The 17,463-nt window shown below is 42.9% G+C and overlaps 2 protein-coding genes across 4 annotated transcripts; both read right to left on the bottom strand.

The window, feature by feature from the left end:
- Nucleotides 1-5,543: 5,543 nt before the first annotated feature.
- LOC125304427 (UDP-glucuronosyltransferase 2B17-like) lies at nucleotides 5,544-9,878 on the bottom strand. Its single transcript, XM_048258694.1, is given in 7 exon segments — nucleotides 5,544-6,165; nucleotides 7,195-7,414; nucleotides 7,499-7,586; nucleotides 7,798-7,929; nucleotides 8,158-8,306; nucleotides 9,086-9,163; nucleotides 9,166-9,878. Coding segments are annotated over 7 exon segments (1,578 nt in total). The 5' UTR covers nucleotides 9,794-9,878; the 3' UTR covers nucleotides 5,544-5,882.
- A 951-nt stretch (nucleotides 9,879-10,829) lies between these two features.
- fktn (fukutin) lies at nucleotides 10,830-17,458 on the bottom strand. 3 transcript variants are annotated; one of them, XM_048258697.1, is made up of 10 exons: nucleotides 17,375-17,458; nucleotides 16,728-16,899; nucleotides 16,545-16,601; nucleotides 16,137-16,337; nucleotides 14,050-14,327; nucleotides 13,787-13,919; nucleotides 13,065-13,194; nucleotides 12,756-12,889; nucleotides 12,517-12,641; nucleotides 10,830-11,870 (listed from the first exon to the last, which is right to left on the bottom strand). In XM_048258697.1, exons 2-10 carry the CDS (start codon nucleotides 16,827-16,829, stop codon nucleotides 11,657-11,659), a joined length of 1,374 nt encoding a protein of 457 aa, XP_048114654.1. In that variant the 5' UTR covers nucleotides 16,830-16,899; nucleotides 17,375-17,458; the 3' UTR covers nucleotides 10,830-11,656. The 3 variants fall into 3 exon arrangements, with proteins under 3 accessions (XP_048114654.1, XP_048114653.1, XP_048114652.1); XM_048258696.1 differs by having other exon boundaries at nucleotides 17,380-17,453; XM_048258695.1 differs by lacking the exon at nucleotides 17,375-17,458 and adding an exon at nucleotides 17,252-17,341.
- Between the last annotated feature and the right edge of the window lie 5 nt (nucleotides 17,459-17,463).

The raw sequence follows: 17,463 nt of genomic DNA, 5'->3' as shown, positions 1-17,463 counted from the left end.
AATGTGATTAAAATAACACGTGACCGAATGTAAAGGATTTGAAAGGATTTGAGAATTGTCTAGTTTTATTGTAGTATGGTTGTAAATAATTTGGTGACAATTTTGATTAGAATGAAATCCTCATAATGATTTATAATTCTCTATCTCTTTCGTGGTAACATTTATTGAGAAATATTTTTAAGTTGGCAAATGGAGTGAAGTAAAAAAAAAAAAAAAACATCCCCACTGCTCTTATTACACCTATTTACATTAAATAGCAAAGGATGAGGTTAGTAAAACATGACATCATGCCAGTTTTTTCCCCCATATTTCATGGTCACATGAAACGTGGTCGGCATGTTGTCATATTAGGTACCACTACACAGTACATCTAGTTTTTGGGCTCTATTTACGCTACCCAGACATGGGCAGTGTGAGAGAGAGAGGCTTTGCAACCCCCAACTCACATTTAAGGGATGGGCGTGTCCAGAAAAACTCCAGTGGTTGAAGGGTTGGAAGACAACAAATAGCTCTCGAGTTTTAAGTGATAAAGGTGCAGGTTTATTTACAGTGTGCAGGTGCAATATATGAAATAACAAACAAACAAAAATACTTTGAAAAAGAAAACAAAACCGGCCATCATAGGCGTTCCAAACTCACACTGTATACAGCCTCACAGCAAGCTGACGCAGTACTCTGCCATTTCAAACCACTTCTCTATTCCACTCTCTCTTCCTCCCTTAAATAGGCCTACCAATCAAAAGTGAATTGGTAGAGCTCACTGTCCAACAGGGTGTAATACATGAGGAATGACTATGGACCTTTTCCATACAGATACATATGACATAACACATAATTTTACCACACAAAGTACATAAATGGCCACACATATACTTTACATACAGACAGGGACTTTACATGCAACAATCATAACAAATAATAACAAACTAATTAAACACACGCCAACTCACCACCCCCGCGCCAAACAACCCACTTTCCACTGTCCCAGGACAGTGAATAAGGAACTGGCTCCAATGCGGTTTGTGTTTCCCCAGGGGACCAGTATTCGGACGCACCCAACAGAAAGTCGGCAAACAAGATGCGTGAGTGTTGTGTATGTTTCAAAAGTGATGTTATTGCTACTATGGAATGAACAATGGAGCTGAATCAGTGGGTACCTCACTGTTCGCTATGTATGTTGATAAATAAATGTAGTAGACTGAACTGACATGCATTGTGTTTGTTTTAAACGTAATGTTTGTAGCGGTCGCTATACAGGGTAGTCTTTGAAACGCCGCGGGTCGTGTATGTGATGCACGTCGGGAACTGTATGCGTTTATCAGTGTAAATGCTATGTGGGAGCTACGTCAAAGTCCTTTTAGGCAAGTCCCTCCACTCGGCGGCCATATACCAACGTTTTATGGGCACTCATCGGGCACAGTCTTTGGGTTGAACTGCGCGTGTGCCAAGGCTTCACGACACCAATCTTGCTCCAGCGGCAAGATCACAACACATGATTGGCACGATGTCTTCACAACACGCCATATGATTGGCTCAATGTATTCACATCACACCACATGATTGGCTCAATGTATTCACATGTCGACGTTTTGCCGAGGAAGGGGTGGGATATGTGTAGACAACGGCCATATTGGCGTGACAAACTAGCCCCAAGCCATTGCCGTCCTCGGCAACGACCACGAGGTAGCCACATGCTAGCGTCGGCGCGCGTCGCCCGCCACTCAGTCCAGTGCGACAGTACCGTCAAATCACGTGGGGTGCACACGCCGCAGGAGCTCACTCAACGGGGCGCCACGCTGCTAGCAATCCAGTTCGGGCGTGCTAGCAGCCACGTGGCCGACCCCGCTCGTCACCAGCTCCCGCTCAGCAGCCGCCCTCAGGCTGCACTTTCCACGGCGTGTCACCACGGCACTCCTCTTTTCCTGGCGGGGCCCTGGGTGGCCTTTTCAACCGTCGACACTGTACCAAGCACCGGGGTTCCAGGGGGGCCAGATGAAGCTGCACCAACGCCACTCCGCTCCGTCGAGTCGCCGACCAGGACAGACAGGCACCGACTCCGCAGCAACCGGACCGCGCTGAGTTCTCCCGCTGCAGCTACCGTCTTCGGCGTCCCTCCTCGTGTTGCCGTTCCACTCCTTCGCGGCCTCAGCGAAGGCACGACCCCCGAGATGGCCATGCTAACGAACTCCACCCAACAGGCCAACTAGAACTGGCGCCCACACAGCACGGTGCCACTCTCACACGCACCCAAAAGTTTTAAAGTTCAGAGTTCAGAGGGCCTTTCCGTCGAAGCTGCCCCACCGTCGTGAGTTCGCTGCCCTCAGCGGCTCCGCCAACCGTCCATCGTCTAGGAACCTCTTCCTAGCCGCACTCCCTCGGCTCTGCTCACGCGTCGCGGCTCGCCGTGGAGTCAGCGCCCAGGCTAGCGTCGTCTTCTCCGCGAACGCTTCTTCAGGCCCCTCGTCTGGCAAAATCTTCTCCCGTGGCCGCAGGCAGCTCCAGACGATAGCTCCTCTCCTCCGTCGGCAGTAGCAATAGAAGGCCCGAGCTTTTTAGTAGCCCTTACAAGGGCTCTCTCTGGATCCTCTTGCGTGGGCCTCCACCCAGCGGTATGGTCTTCCATTCCCAGCTTCTCTCGCTGGGCGGAGGCCATGTTCGAAAGTCGCTTCTGACACCAATGTAACGATTTGATAGCGACGCACAAAGTTGTCCAATCAAAAGGTTTATTAGCTGAGAACGAGAGCACACAGATTAAGACCTAGACACACCAAGATACAGAACACAATACACACACACTACACATACAGGGGAGGACGCAGCCCCCCACACAAAAAGGAAAACACACGAGGGAGAACTAAAAGGGAAACATGTTACAATAAAGACGCTAACTTTACACTTATAACTTATGAGAAATACAGACATTAACCCCCCAAATGTTCGCTCTCGTATCCCAGGATGCCTTTCGCGGGAGAACGCTAACACTGTCTTTTTGTGGCGACGCTACAGTAGTTTGAAAGGGACAGGATTCAGGAATAGGCTAAGACAGGCCCCTCTTCTGTCTGACTCACGTTACCACCTGCATTAGGCTATAGACTGGCTTCTGACAGAAATTACGTTTTGTGCCAACAACATGTAGAAACACTAGGTCTACTACAGCCTTTAATTGGTGAATGGAGGTGCAAATTCCTTTCTTTAGTTATTGTCCACGATTCACATTAACTTTAGGCTATCACCGCCAGTGTACTGTGAACGTCTTTTTCAATTTGTGTGCCGTCGCCACATTTGAATCCTACGTTTTGCCTGCATGGATGCGCGATTGAGTGCACATCTAAATAATATGCAAGATGCAACAACCATTTCTAAGAGGCCTATAAACGGTAATTTCTGGCATTACTACTAGCATATGAATGCATTATTTATGTTGAAAGACATGTGAAAGAAATGAATGACACAGGCTTGCACAAATTCTTCATTAAAAATAAAACGTTTCACTTTCGCTATCATTGCAAGAATAGGCTACAATATGAAAAATGTTTCAAAGTTCCCTTTGAGTCTGATCGGCTCCAAAAATGTATGGGATGTCCTTAGCCTGTGCTACACCTTTCCAACAAGTTATGTGAAAATTGTAGCCTACGGGTAGCTTTTGCGATATTGTTGACAGCCCTACCTCACCGCAGTATAGGGTGCAGTAAATGGAAGCTTTTAACAGCGCATGCCACTAACGAAAAACGGAAAACCACCAAGACAAACCACTCAGGGGTGTAGGCTACTCTGGAACCATCACTAGGTCACTAATTTGTGCGTTATTTACGTTTGATTTTGAGGCTACAAACCAACAAATAATGTTTTGTTTTTCAGACTTTTGATTTCATGATCAGATCAAAAGTAGAACGTTTAAAAAACGGCCTCAGGCCCAAAACTGATTTTGATATTTATTTTTTTCCGATTGCTCTGACCCGGAAATTATTTATTGACTTCCATTGCCAGCTGCTGCTTCTGTTTTGCAGTGTTAAATCGGACTAGGCCTACCAGTCCGATTATAACTACCACACACAATTTAACCTAAAGATATATGTTTAAATGACCACTCAGACAGATCAACATAATGTCTTTTTTCCCCCTCAATCGGCAGTCTAAACGAATAGGTTTTTCTACTATATGCTCGATTAGAGTAGCCAGAAATGTTCAAATGGGTGGGCACAGAAAGAAAAGGGTGGGCAAAGCCAATTTGATTGAACATAGCCTAAGAGAAGCCTAGATGAGATACACCATACAAACATTAATCGGCATGTTATATTTATGACATAGTGGAATTTATTGAACGCATTTGATCACAGCTGACAAATTAGGCAGAATCATTTTAAACTGGAGCAAAACAATGCATGAATGTAGGCCTAGCTTCTGAGCGTCACATGAAACACAAATGAGACAATAGATTGACCATATTGAACAAGTGCAAAGCCTTATCATAGGCATGTTACATTCATGACATGAAAAGTAGAACTTATTGAACAAAAATGGCAAATTACGCAGTCGGCTAAACATTTTAAACTTGCGCAAAACGGCATGAACCCAATGGTGCGTCGCATAACTTAAAACACAAACTGAAGCAACAGCTTGGACAATCCTACTGCAAAGCCTTTCCTTGCATAGGCATGCAACGTCTATGACATAAAAAGTGGAATATGAACGCATTTCACACCTGACAATTAAACGGAGCTGCCGCCTGTTCGCGATTTGACTGATTCTTGAGCTCTCAGAGTAGTGTTGACTTGCGCGTCTTTTTTAGATGGTGAACGTAATTGGACGGGCAAGACTGACAAGTAGACTACTATATGGCTACGCCTATGGCTCGATTTGAATTATTTGCTCTGTTTGTGAATGAAGTTGTAGCCCCTAGTATGTGTCCCTAGTTTCCCTGTCATATACTGTCTTTGGTGTAATCTCACCAGAAGGCTTCTGCAGCTGGCTGCCTTCCAATGATGTTGGCGACAAATGATGATCTGAGCTGGTAGATCTAACATCTAGGCCTACATGGGCTGATACTACATAGCCTAGGCCAGTCATTACTTCTATAATCATGGGGCAACGCTTTGGGCGAACGCGATGTTCATAAACGAAACGGGCATGAGAAGGGAGATGATTTTCTGTCGATTCAACGAAACCAAGTTTGCCATCGTTGCGCAAGTCGCCCAATTTCTCGCTATAGTTGTTAGACAATATTTGCTAGGGATGGCCAAAATTAAATCTAGCAACAAAGTCACTAATTGGTAACACTGAGCACCGACAGGTCTAGACCAAGACTTGGATAGACTTCCAGGTCACAGAAATCGGAACAAATATCAAAATCAGTTTCGGCCCTGAAGCCATTTTTTAAACGTTATACTTTTGATCTGACCATGAAATCAAAAGCCTGGAAAACAACGTGTTATTTGTTTGTTTGTATTACATTCATAAACAAATAATGAAATAACAAGTAAATTTTTTTTTTTTTTTTTTTTTCATTTTTAATTCTCAATTGAATATCAAATGAACGAATGATACATGTTTCAACCTGTTCGTTTATTTCTTTTTAGAGGCACCATATGATTTTTGTGTACAAATATACTGTAATTCAGCGATCAGTCACTGGCTACTGGTTAGTGTTCATCAACAGGTTTGTAGGATATTCCATAAAGAGTCCTACGTTCATATTGACATTCATTTGCAAATCAAAAGGTCATGATATTTAAATGAAGCATTGATTTAATGCAAATACACCCTTTCCACTCGATTACTTGCATGTGTACTTGCAGTGTTGGATTACAATTCAACATAGAGGTATTCATATAGTGCATATTTTCCCATGATAAAAAACTTTAATGAATATAGATTTTTTAAATTCACTCTTTTTTCTTTTTTAGGAGACTTTTCCCAAAGCACTTCCTGAAGCAGAAGCAGCAAGATTTTACCACAATAAAAATGAACATTCCCACTATTGCAAGCAGGAATAAAATAACATCCAGACAGTGGTACTGATACCAGCTGAGGTTGTGGGCCTGGACACGCAGGTGCTTCGCTCCTTTATTGCGCATGACAAACTCGATCCAGAACACGGCCTCATCCAAAGGTTTCATTGGCTGGTCATGGTGAATCCTGGAGAGCCTCATGATGCTTTCCTTATATCTAGCATCAAACAGAATGGCAATTGTCAGCAACCAATGGGCATCAACAAAATTACATCATACCACAGCCTCCATCCAACACATTATATCCACCCTGTGTTTAAAATATCCAAACTTTGGGCTCATGTTGGTAATTCATGTACATATTTCATGTAGTCATTCATTTAAAATAATGCAGCCTGGCTGCAAAAACAAGAAAGGGGATCCTTGAAGTTCAAGGGCCTTAATTTATTATGTGGGCAAAGTGCAAAGCCTGTCAGCGATCAAGTTCTTGTGTATGAAATACAGCTATTATGTGGCACATGGGAGCACTGAGCTGACTCATCAATGTTTGAGGTTCAATGTCTTGCCCATGATGTTAAACTAGCAAACTGGTTTTGACTAGTTATTAAAATGAACTTGAGCTAGACTTAAGACTTTACACTTTGCCAATCATTCAAATTAGGACCCAAAATGTCACCATCTCAACTAAACACATACAGTGCATACGGAAAGTATTCACAGGGCAGGGTTGGTTTTCATTCTGACATACACCATCAACTGTGAGACCTTATATAAAGAGATGTGTGCCTTTCCTAATAATGTCCAGTGAATTAATTTAGGCACAGGTGGACTCCAATCAAGTTGTAGAAGCATCTCAAGGACCATTGATAGAAGTAGGATGCACCAGAGCTAAATTACAAGCGTCATAACAAAGGGTCTGAATACTTATCTAAATGGAACATTTCAGTCTTTTTTTTTTTTAATAAATTTACAAAACACTCCAAACACCTGTTTTTGTGGAGTGTTGGAGTAATGTGTGTAGATTGATGATAAAAAAAAATGAATTGAATCCATTTTAAGATGAGTCTGAAACATAACAAAATATGGAAAAAGTGAAGTGCTGTGAATACTTTCCATATGCACTGTATGTATTATGTAGAACAACTATTATTAAACTCAACTAAACCAAAATTACTTGTACTCTGTCTCATAGTAAGAAACCTCCTGCAATGTTTTCATAAACCAATGCAGACAGAGAGTGACTTACGATGGATCATTTATCACTGTGTTGAGAGCAGCCACCAAATCTTTACTTTCCAGTTTGTTGAAATCCAGACTGACAGCTGCCCCTTTCACCTTCATGTGGTGCAGATTATCAGGCTGGTCAGCGAACAGGGGGATGCCCACCATGGGCACTCCATGATAGATAGCCTCATAGAGCCCATTGGTGCCACCATGGGTTATGAAGGCTTTGGTCTTGGGATGGCCTTTGTAGTATAACAACATGGACATAAGACACATCTCTCATCAACACAATTTGTCTTCATAGGGATGTAAACCTAAGACTTTACCTAGAAGGTCATTTTGAGGAAGCCAGTCATAAAGTCTTGTATTGGGTGCCAGTGTCTCTGGTTTTACACCACTGTACCTCCATAATACCTAAGGAAGGCACACAAATTGTTAAACACATGACATGAGTAACTTCACATGTAATATCCTCCCTGTGACACAGATTTTCAAGGTTACATCTTATAACTGGGGTGCCTTAAAAATCATAACCCAAGATATTGAAAAGATATTTGAATTTGAATATCTTAAGTTTCAGTTACAAAGACTGGTGGAAAGTAAAATGTAAAAAATGTCCATCAACCTTTTGAGGTATTTCTCCAAGTGCAGAGGCTATTGTGTTTGCTCTCTCCATCGTGAGGTTGTTGATCATGGATCCCAGTGAGAACACTACAATACCATCATCCCCTGAACTTTGCACAAAAAACTCCATGTCCTAAGAAACCATGCCATAAAAACAACATTAAAACACTAACAGGTAATAAATGAATGGGAGCAAGGAGCTGCAAAATCTAACACTGTAGTGCACATTTTTTCCATATTGAAACAGGGATATTATTTTTTTTATGTCACTCTGCCTTCTTCTTGAGGAGAAACATTGTCATTTTCCAATAAATTAAATGAATAAATAACAAATGAAAATGTGAAAAGTAGCTGATCTCACCTCTGGAAGAGGCTTTGCTGGCTTGCAGTGCAGGCCTCCAACGAATTTGAAATTGGGGAGAAGAGGTCGTGGGTACTCAAAATCCCAGTAGGTCCTGATCAACCAAATATCAGCTTTACTAAGGACATCACATAATTCTGTAGGTTTACCTAAAAAAGACAGGAATAGGCAGTGATAGCTAATTTGTTATCCCCCAAATCAACACAGATACAGCTAGAAGTCAGCCTATTATGGATTATAAGGACAAAATGACACTCAACAGATCAATTTTAGGAAACTCAATTCCCAAAGTAAGATCAAGAACAAGTCAACCTGTCACCCAGACAAAACACGTCACCAACTCGGAGTAGAAGTGATGTGATAGTAGCAATAAAGCGCAACGACGGTAATTAATCCAAAGCCACGGAAAGTCAATGTTCTATGAAATTTACGCTTGTAAATAATAGTACCGAGGTATGCGTATATTGCGTACAGAGGCGTGGCCAAAGTCTTCTACAACTGCATCTATGGTCAAAGATGACGGCTATGTTATTGTGATTAGGTAACCCACAGACCCAGAGCGTAGGCTACTATATCGTCATGACACCGGCTACTTTAGGATTATATTTATCATTGAACTAATAACAGGTTGGTTGCTGACAGTTTTTTTTTATCTCACCTCAAGTTCAGACTTATCTGTTTATGTGGGGAAAGAAAAGGAAAAGAGAAAGCACAAAAGAGTAAAGAGAGCGCATTAAGAGGGACAGATATACCATATAGATAGATTGCCTAGTTAGAGTTTGGAGTGCTTGAGCAGCGAGAGCAGACTATAGAATAGTCAGTGGGTTATGTGGGATCAGAGATGACCGAAAAAGCTTTCTCGGTATAGTATTTTTTTCATGGATGTTTGTCCAGAATTTCCTAATATTGTCTGTGTTCTGGAACTCACCTGCCAGTTCAGTATATATTGGGTCCCACTGGAAATATGTATAAACATGGAGCAAAATATCTTGAGATAAATTAAAAGAAACATTTTCATCCTCTGAGCAAAATCCATCTGATCTGTGTACTGAAAACCAACTCCTGGCACATAAGAGGGGGGAGTGGGCAGCTGCCCACACTGTCTCTCTATGGCACTTCCAAAGCTGAAGCGCAGTGTTAGCACGAAGGGCACGTCCAGTGTCTGGGCCAGCAGGTCGCCACACATGGCCATGGGGTCAAGAAGTATGACCTCATAGTGCTCCTGCCGCAGCTTCTCAATCAGGCCCTTGTTCGAGTACAGGGCCCTGCACAGTGCATGGTTCTGCTCCACTCCTCTGTCAATCATCTCTTTGACCTTCAGCGATGCCCTCAGGAAGCTGTCATTAGGCATGTCATACACCCAGTAACTCAGCATCTCTTCGAAATGTTTTGTGATGTCCTCTTTAGTATACGGAACTTGCAAAATCTCAACGTTGAACCTGGAGGACTTGGTCACAACAGATGGTGTGGCGGAGTGAGTGATAATGGTGACAGAATGGCCTCTGTCCACCAGGCTGTCCAGGATAGTTTTCATGTTGAGCCAGTGGCTGAACTCACCTGGCCACACCAGCACCTTCCCTCCATCACTACATGCAGCTAGACACAGCAGTGAAACCAGCAATGGCAGCACACGCATAGTGGTTCACCGGCAGCTGCTACAACTGGAAAGGAGCTCAAGAAACCGGAGGTAAGCTCCAGTCAGTGAGAATACATGTGATCTAGAGTGGGAGAAAACAGGAGCTGCCAACTAGGAAGCCACTCCCAAAATTACGCAACTCCACAAGCGAGCGTTCCACGTGAAATGCATGTCAGCCAACTCCATTTCCTGTCATTTAACAAACACTTGTGGGCTTTTAAGTTAGATCAGTGAGATATTAACTAAGAAACAGTAAAAAGTAAAACAAAACAAAATTATGAAAGAAGTTCTGAGGATGTCAGTCAGCTGTGGCTAAAATATAAAGGGGAAGAAGGTATTGCATTAAGCTGCACATTGCCTGGCTTGTCAAGGCATGTTTTGAGTAGAGCTTACATCTTTGAAATTAGACTAAACTTTTCATATTTGCGTTATTTACCCTCACAACAATTAGGTTCCATGAAGCTAATGATTCATGGAATCATTTGGGTCATTTCTGAATGCCCTTTAACACACTGAACTTTGAACCAGCAGTTACAAACCCAAAGAACTGATCTGTAATGTGATCAACACCTGTGGCACAATGTAAATGATGTGAGAATTGTCTAGTTTTATTGTTTATCTGTTGGTAAATTAAGTTAAATTAATTATTTGGTGACAACTTTGATGAGAATGAAATCCTCATTAAATACTAAAGAACACTTATATTTATATCTCTTTTGTGGTAACATTTATTGAAAAATATTTTCTATTGTAAATGTAAGAACAAATTTGTGTGCTGATATTTCAAACAGCTATCAACTGCTCTTATCAAACCAGATTTTTGCTTGACGACTCCTGGGACACTGAAATGTTATGGGCATGTTAAGTACTACTACACGGTACATCTAGTTTTTATGTTAATTTTCCTTCCCGGCCAGCACACACAACAATGACTTTCTATTCCGTTCAACATTTAAATACCTGAGAGCAGGTAGACACCCACAACACAGTATTCAAACAAAGGCAGGCTTTTTTCTTCCAAATGAAACACGACAGGTGATAATATTTTTTTAGTGCTGTAGTGGTCTGAACATGGGTCATGATGAGATGTGAAAGTCAAATTTTGTCAAAAAGGAACATTATGACAAATAATACACATCATTATTTAGAACACATTTAACTGGGTTAGTTAGCATGCAACAGGAGCCCACTGAAACAGATATGCCCATTCCTGTTACTGTACATGTTGCAGAGAAGAAATACAGAATGATACAGAATCAGGTTTTGCTAGTGTCATATTTAGTTGTAATCTACATTTCCTTCATCTCTAGGGCCTCTTCAGATTACAGTCTGTGCTGGGACCCTCACATCCAAACACGTAGCATGGATCACCAAACCATCACATCAAATACTGCAGTTATTCATTATTTCCAGAGCTCCTTTTATCATTTACATAATCAACATTATACCACCATCTATCCATATTTATGTTCAAAATTACACAAATACAGTGTTAAGACATACATATATATACACATATAAAGAAAAAAAGTTATGAAATTCACTGTTTTCAGTCAAATAAATTATAGCCATTTAATTGATATCTTAGTGCAGTGCACGTTTGTCCCCCTCCTGTTTGAGGTACTACTAAGTAATGTGCAAGAGGGAGGGAGTGAATAGCAGGTGTATCACTGCCTTATGTTAAGGCATTTGAACATTGTTTGAACTAATGAGGACTCTGACAGGGCTTGAACACGCAGATTCGAGTCACAGTTCATAAATGGAGAAGCTTTTTTGCAGAAATGTAGTGTCTATCATTACCGCAGCAGCCATGATGCTGTTTTTGTACCACATCTATTGCCAGCAATAGAACATTCTCAGTTCTCAGTAGACCTGGATGACCTCGTCCCACTCACGCACAGGCCACACACCGTTCTCCTGCACGTTGGGTGGAGAGCTCTTCCAGTCCCAGGCCTTTACCGGAACATTCCAGTCGGAGCCGTAGTTGGCCTGCACGTAGTCCAGAGTCTGACACGGCACCCGCACCTTCAGCTCCAGTAGCTCTGTCCAGCACAGCTGAAATCTGGGGAACACGTATCTGTCCGGGGAGAAAAAACAAACATATAGTCATAAGAGTTAGACGGCCAAGAGAGCGGACAACATTAATATAGACTGCTTTTACATGAGCGTTAGTATCCCGGTTATGATCAGGATTTTGATGTATCCTCACTTTGTATTTGCGCATGTAAATATCATACATCATCATATATGATATTTACTCATCATAATATCATATCCGTATTTCAGCCCTTACCCCAGTTTTGAGTATCCTGGTTATGCTAGGTGGAGTACTCCCGAAAGAAACCGGGATCCTGTTCCATACACCTTATCCTGATTTGTCATGCAAACGCGCGATAAAGTGTGCTAATAGAACTTTACTGTTGGTTTACGGGATACTAGAATTTATCATGCATACAGGGGTATTAATAACTGGGTTTCTCTGTGTTCATATAAACACCATATCCTGAATATGGGCTACTGAAGCGCATGTAAACATAGTCATAGAGAAACCATAAATTATGAATGCAACACTATCATAGGCTATATGCCATTATGCATTCAGAAATCACATGGATCATACTGAAGCATTCCTTGTATACTATACAGTATATACTGTGTGTGAGGTGTCAACAAAAAGTATACGCATTCAAGTATCTATCAGCGTATGCAAACTGACAACACACTTGAATTTCTTGCCACTTTTCGCCTGCGTGCCTCCATTCCACACGGTCTCTCCTTCATCATAGAAAAAGAAGATGTCCAGCTTCACATCTAAGCCTTGGAAGGACAGCTCCAGACTGTCCTCGACCTGAGGATGGACACATACACAGAGGCTATGCGTTTAACAAACACTTGAAGAGTCATAACCATCATGTCTGACTGAAAACTGAAGACGAAAGTTCTCAACGCGTCCAGACCAGACCTTTCCAAACTTGTGTTTGAGTGGGAGCCCTGCTTTCTGAAACGCGTGTGTGATGTCGTGTCTGTAGTTCTTGATCCAGATCCCCAGGTCTACATCTTTACTGTAGGGTATTATACTGCACTGCCTGAACCAGCCTGCAGGAGAGAATGAGGAGACCACGTCAAGTCTGAGGATGTCTTGGGTATGTTTAGAGTGGACATAACTGTCTGCATTTATGTGCACATCTTTATGTGTGTGATCAGAAGTATGTGAAGTATCTAGTTATCTATTATGTGTGTGTGTGTGTGTGTGTGTGTGTGTATTTGTCACCTAAACAGGTTCCACTACTGAGCCAAAAGGGAACTCCAAGCTCGTACAGCGTTCTAGCGGCCAGGTGCAGCAGACTCTTGGCCTTCATCCTGAAGTCCATGGCCTCTGGTGACAGGTCATCTGGATACAGCTTGAGGAAACAAGAGAAAGCAACACTGAGAATACAAAGGGAAAAGGGAAAATGGAAACTGAAACTTCTTGACAATAGCTAAGACCTATTCATTCTCAAGGAGAACAAGTCTTACTGTTATCACCTTGTCCTATGAACAACCAAGGAACAGTTGAAGCCAAGGACAGAAAATGTATGCTTGACTGAGCAAACAGATAAAAACTGGTTCCAAGATCAAAGTAGCATTCTGTATTGGAATGCTTCAAATGCTAAGCTTAATACAGAGTTGGGTCAGCGTTTTCCAGGAAAGTGAGTCTGAATGTTACAGAAGCGGAGAAATAAAGTGGAGATGATGCAGTGGCAACATTTTTGTGAAAGGCACTTATGTGTTGGTAGGTGTGACATGAGCGTGTGTGCACGGGTGGGAGCAGGTATTTGATGAGCGTGTGTACACGGGTGGCAGCAGGTATTTGATGAGCGTGTGTGCACGGGTGGCAGCAGGTATTTGATGAGCGTGTGTGCACGGATGGGAGCAGGTATTTGATGAGCGTGTGTGCACGGGTGGCAGCAGGTTTTGATGAGTATATTTGCACGGGTGGCGGGCGGCAGGTACCTGGTAGAATGCACGGGCCTCTCTAAAGGGGCACTCGAGGAAACGTGCCTCGGAATGTTCTTTCAGGAAATATGAGAAGTTTCGTGGGATTCGCACGTCCAGCCCATCCAACGTTGTCAGGACCAATTCAGGCCTGAAAAGATAACAATGTGCACAATATGTTTGTTGAAAATCAACTCATCTTAGTAACCGTGGGTGATTTAAGCAACCATTCAACTGCCATTTAGTGTTTGTGAAGCATATGCACACAATCAAACCCTTACCTATTGTACGCCCCAGCGTAGCGCCCAAAATCCAGCTTCTTAAAGGGGGCAAACCTTCTGTCCATGCTAGGTTTCAGTCTGAGGGGGCCGTGCCATAGATAGTTTCCACTGCGCTCGTACAGGACCACCAGATGCACCAGCCGGCCATTCATCTTGAACAGGAAGTGGAGGGGGATGTCATTTCCTGCCAGGTCGTCCATGCTGACGAGTCGGGGGTCCTTCCCTCGTATCTCGAGGACCTCCATACCCCGTTCCTCAGCTGCTTCAATCAGACCGACCTAACATTTCATCACACGTCAAAACACACACACACACACACATATCTGACTTTCTCCAACTTTTGCACACTTTTTATTTATTATTTTTGATTTCTCCTCCATCTACCCATGTCCTTGATTGCCTAGCCTTTCTGCCCCCCCACCCCCCACCCCACCCCACCCCCATCCCCAACACACACACTTACATCATCACTGTCATCACTTCACATACATACAGCACTCCTCTACATACTTGCTGCACACTGCCCCCATACACAGCACATTGTCTTTCAGGATCTTCTCCAACACACATCCTCTACATACTTACAGCACACTGCCCCCACCTACCCACACACACACACTACACACATACACACACAGTCACTGCTCCACTCCCGCCCACACACACATCTTCACTGTCATCACTCACATACATTACATACAGTACTCTGCTTGCAATAGTAAGTCCCTGACCCCCACATACACAGCACATTGTCTTCAGGATCTTCTCCAACACACATCCTCTACATACTTACAGCACACTGCCCCCACCTACCCACACACACACACTACACACATACACACACAGTCACTGCTCCACTCCCGCCCACACACACATCTTCACTGTCATCACTCACATACATTACATACAGTACTCTGCTTGCAATAGTAAGTCCCTGACCCCCAACACACACACTTACATCATCACTGTCATCACTTCACATACATACAGCACACTGCTTGCTACAGTAAGCCTCCTCTACATACTTGCTGCACACTGCCCCCACATACACAGCACATTGTCTTCAGGATCTTCTCCAACACACATCCTCTACATACTTACAGCACACTGCCCCCCCACCTACCCACCTACACACTACACACACACACACACACACAGTCACTGCTCCCTCCTCCCTTCCCACACACACACATCTTCACTGTCATCACTCACATACATTACATACAGTACTCTGCTTGCAATAGTAAGTCCCTGCCCCCTACATACACAGCACATTATTTCATCAGGAAGCTTCTCCAACACACATCCCCAACATACTTACAGCACACTGCCCCCCAATACACAGCACATTGTCTCATGAGGAAGCTTCTCCAACACACATATTGCACACTGCCCTCTCCCCACATACACAGCACACTATCCCATCTCCCTGTCATCCCCCAACACACACACCAGACCCCCTGGCAGTTGGGTTAGCCCTTGAGCCGTGGATCTGCCCAAGGTTTCTTCCTTGGTAAGGGAGTTTTTCCTTGCCCCTGTTGCTCTTGGGTGCTCCTTGTTGGTGCCCCCCCCAATCCCAATCCTCCCCACCTTTTTATGCAGCCCTTGCCACTTAATCTACTAAACCCTCTTCTACTGCACTTTTTACCCCCCATTAATGCACAAATAGGCTGACACCAGACATAATTTCACTGCATTTCTTACTTCCAGTAACTATATGCATGTGACAATAAACTTCCTTGTACCTTGTACCTTGTACCTTGTACCTTGTACCTAACATCCACACAAAGAATCAGATTATAGAACCTTTCAAGAGAGTTCCATTATCAGCATCATAGTTGGCCCCACAAGGCTTCCGTTTTAACATTCCATATGTTATCTTAATGCAGAGGAAGTAGATTGGAAACCAAATAGAACGTTCAGGCTTGTTTTTGTTTTTATTGTTGAAAGGGTCTATAGTGATATGATAATACAACAACATGCACTCATTGCACTTTGCAACTGCTATGGTATTAGCATTTCCAATACCTCCTGATTGGAAAACACAAGATGTAGGGGAGCAGCTATCACAAGGATAAAGTACTTACATCGTACTTCCAGAGGTTTCCCAGGAGGGCAAAGGATGTGAACTCTCTGTGGGTACACAGGAACATGCAGTGGGGTTCTTTCAACTTGCTCTCCTTCAGCAGAAGAGCATCGTGAGAGAGCAGGTCCAGTGAGGCAGTGTCCACCATGAAGACAGGCAGGCTATACTTGTGCACCAACCCAAGGAACTTCACTATCAGGTGCTGTCAGACACATTCCATGTTGAGTTTCACAATTGGAAAAACACATGTATATTCAATTGATTCTTTGCACCATGTCACATAGTAGTCAGGCAGAGTCGGAGAGATAGAGAAAGAGAGAGAGAGAGAGCGAGAGAGAGAAAGAGAGAGCGTGTACAAATATGGTATGGTCACCAGGTAGATGCCTTCTTAAATCAGTGTTATATTTACCCTTTGTGCATCAGTGCCTGTCAAGGACCCTTTACCACCGAAAACATGTAGTCCATTCTAGGTGGAAGGTGAAAAACCAGCGTCAGATTTACTGATGGTGAGGGCTTATGATATGACCATACTAAACATTACATAAAAAATGTCAAGTAGAAGTCTAGCTCCTTGTCGACCTCACGTACAAACCTTTGATATGTATTGTCGGTAATAATACAACTGGAATAGCAGAAATATCGAGCTTGTTGCAATGAGTAGGGCAAGAACCACGGTCTTGTTGATTCTAGGCATTGGTCCTTGAAGATGAGATGCAGGCTTGGAACTGAGAAAGCTTTCCAACCATGTTCATCATCGCTTGCATCTGGCAGCATGTACATTCAATTATGAGGAAACCAACATGCACATCAGCTAGAGCAGTCATGACAGAAAGCCAAGATAAGAGGACTATACAAAGAAATAATCGCAAAAATATAGGCTGGCTACCTTATGAATTAACACATTTAGCCTCCTCAGGCTTGCTATGCATATTTGAAATATAATTAGATGGCTAGCAACAGCAGCTCTGAAATAGTGAAAGGTCACTTGTCCAGAATCTGTAAACAAAGTCATTATCGAGCATTGTCGAGCGTTTTTAACTATTCTGAATGGATGCAGTTTGCGTGCAGCTAACGTTAACTAGCAAGCATTCGTCTGTGAAGTCATAGCCTACTCACGCTATTCAACACATTTCTTCCGCACTACGATGTCTAATCTGTATTGAAAAATAACACCATCTGATAGCTTGGTATAACGTTTTCTAAAAATATATTATCAAAATTGACATTGTTTATTGTTACCTTACCTAGACGCTCTCAGAGACTCAAATACAGGGTACGGCAAACCACTTTAGACAAAAGTTAGGCGTTTTGAAAATAGCGACGTAGCC

The sequence above is a fragment of the Alosa alosa genome, chromosome 12 (genome assembly GCF_017589495.1).
Source record: "Alosa alosa isolate M-15738 ecotype Scorff River chromosome 12, AALO_Geno_1.1, whole genome shotgun sequence".
Classification (NCBI taxonomy): domain Eukaryota; kingdom Metazoa; phylum Chordata; class Actinopteri; order Clupeiformes; family Clupeidae; genus Alosa; species Alosa alosa.
Note: the sequence above shows the minus strand (reverse complement) of the source record. Positions and strands in the feature narration are given on the sequence as shown.

Excerpts from the sequence above, each read along its gene's own strand:
- fktn (XM_048258697.1), bottom strand. The coding sequence starts at position 16,829 with ATGCCTAGAATCAACAAGACCGTGGTTCTTGCCCTACTCATTGCAACA. Across the intron at positions 16,602-16,727 it reads ACCGACAATACATATCAAAG|AATGGACTACATGTTTTCGG; the intron begins GTTTGTACGTGA and ends CCTTCCACCTAG. Across the intron at positions 11,871-12,516 it reads AAAAGTGGCAAGAAATTCAA|ATACGTGTTCCCCAGATTTC; the intron begins GTGTGTTGTCAG and ends CTCCCCGGACAG.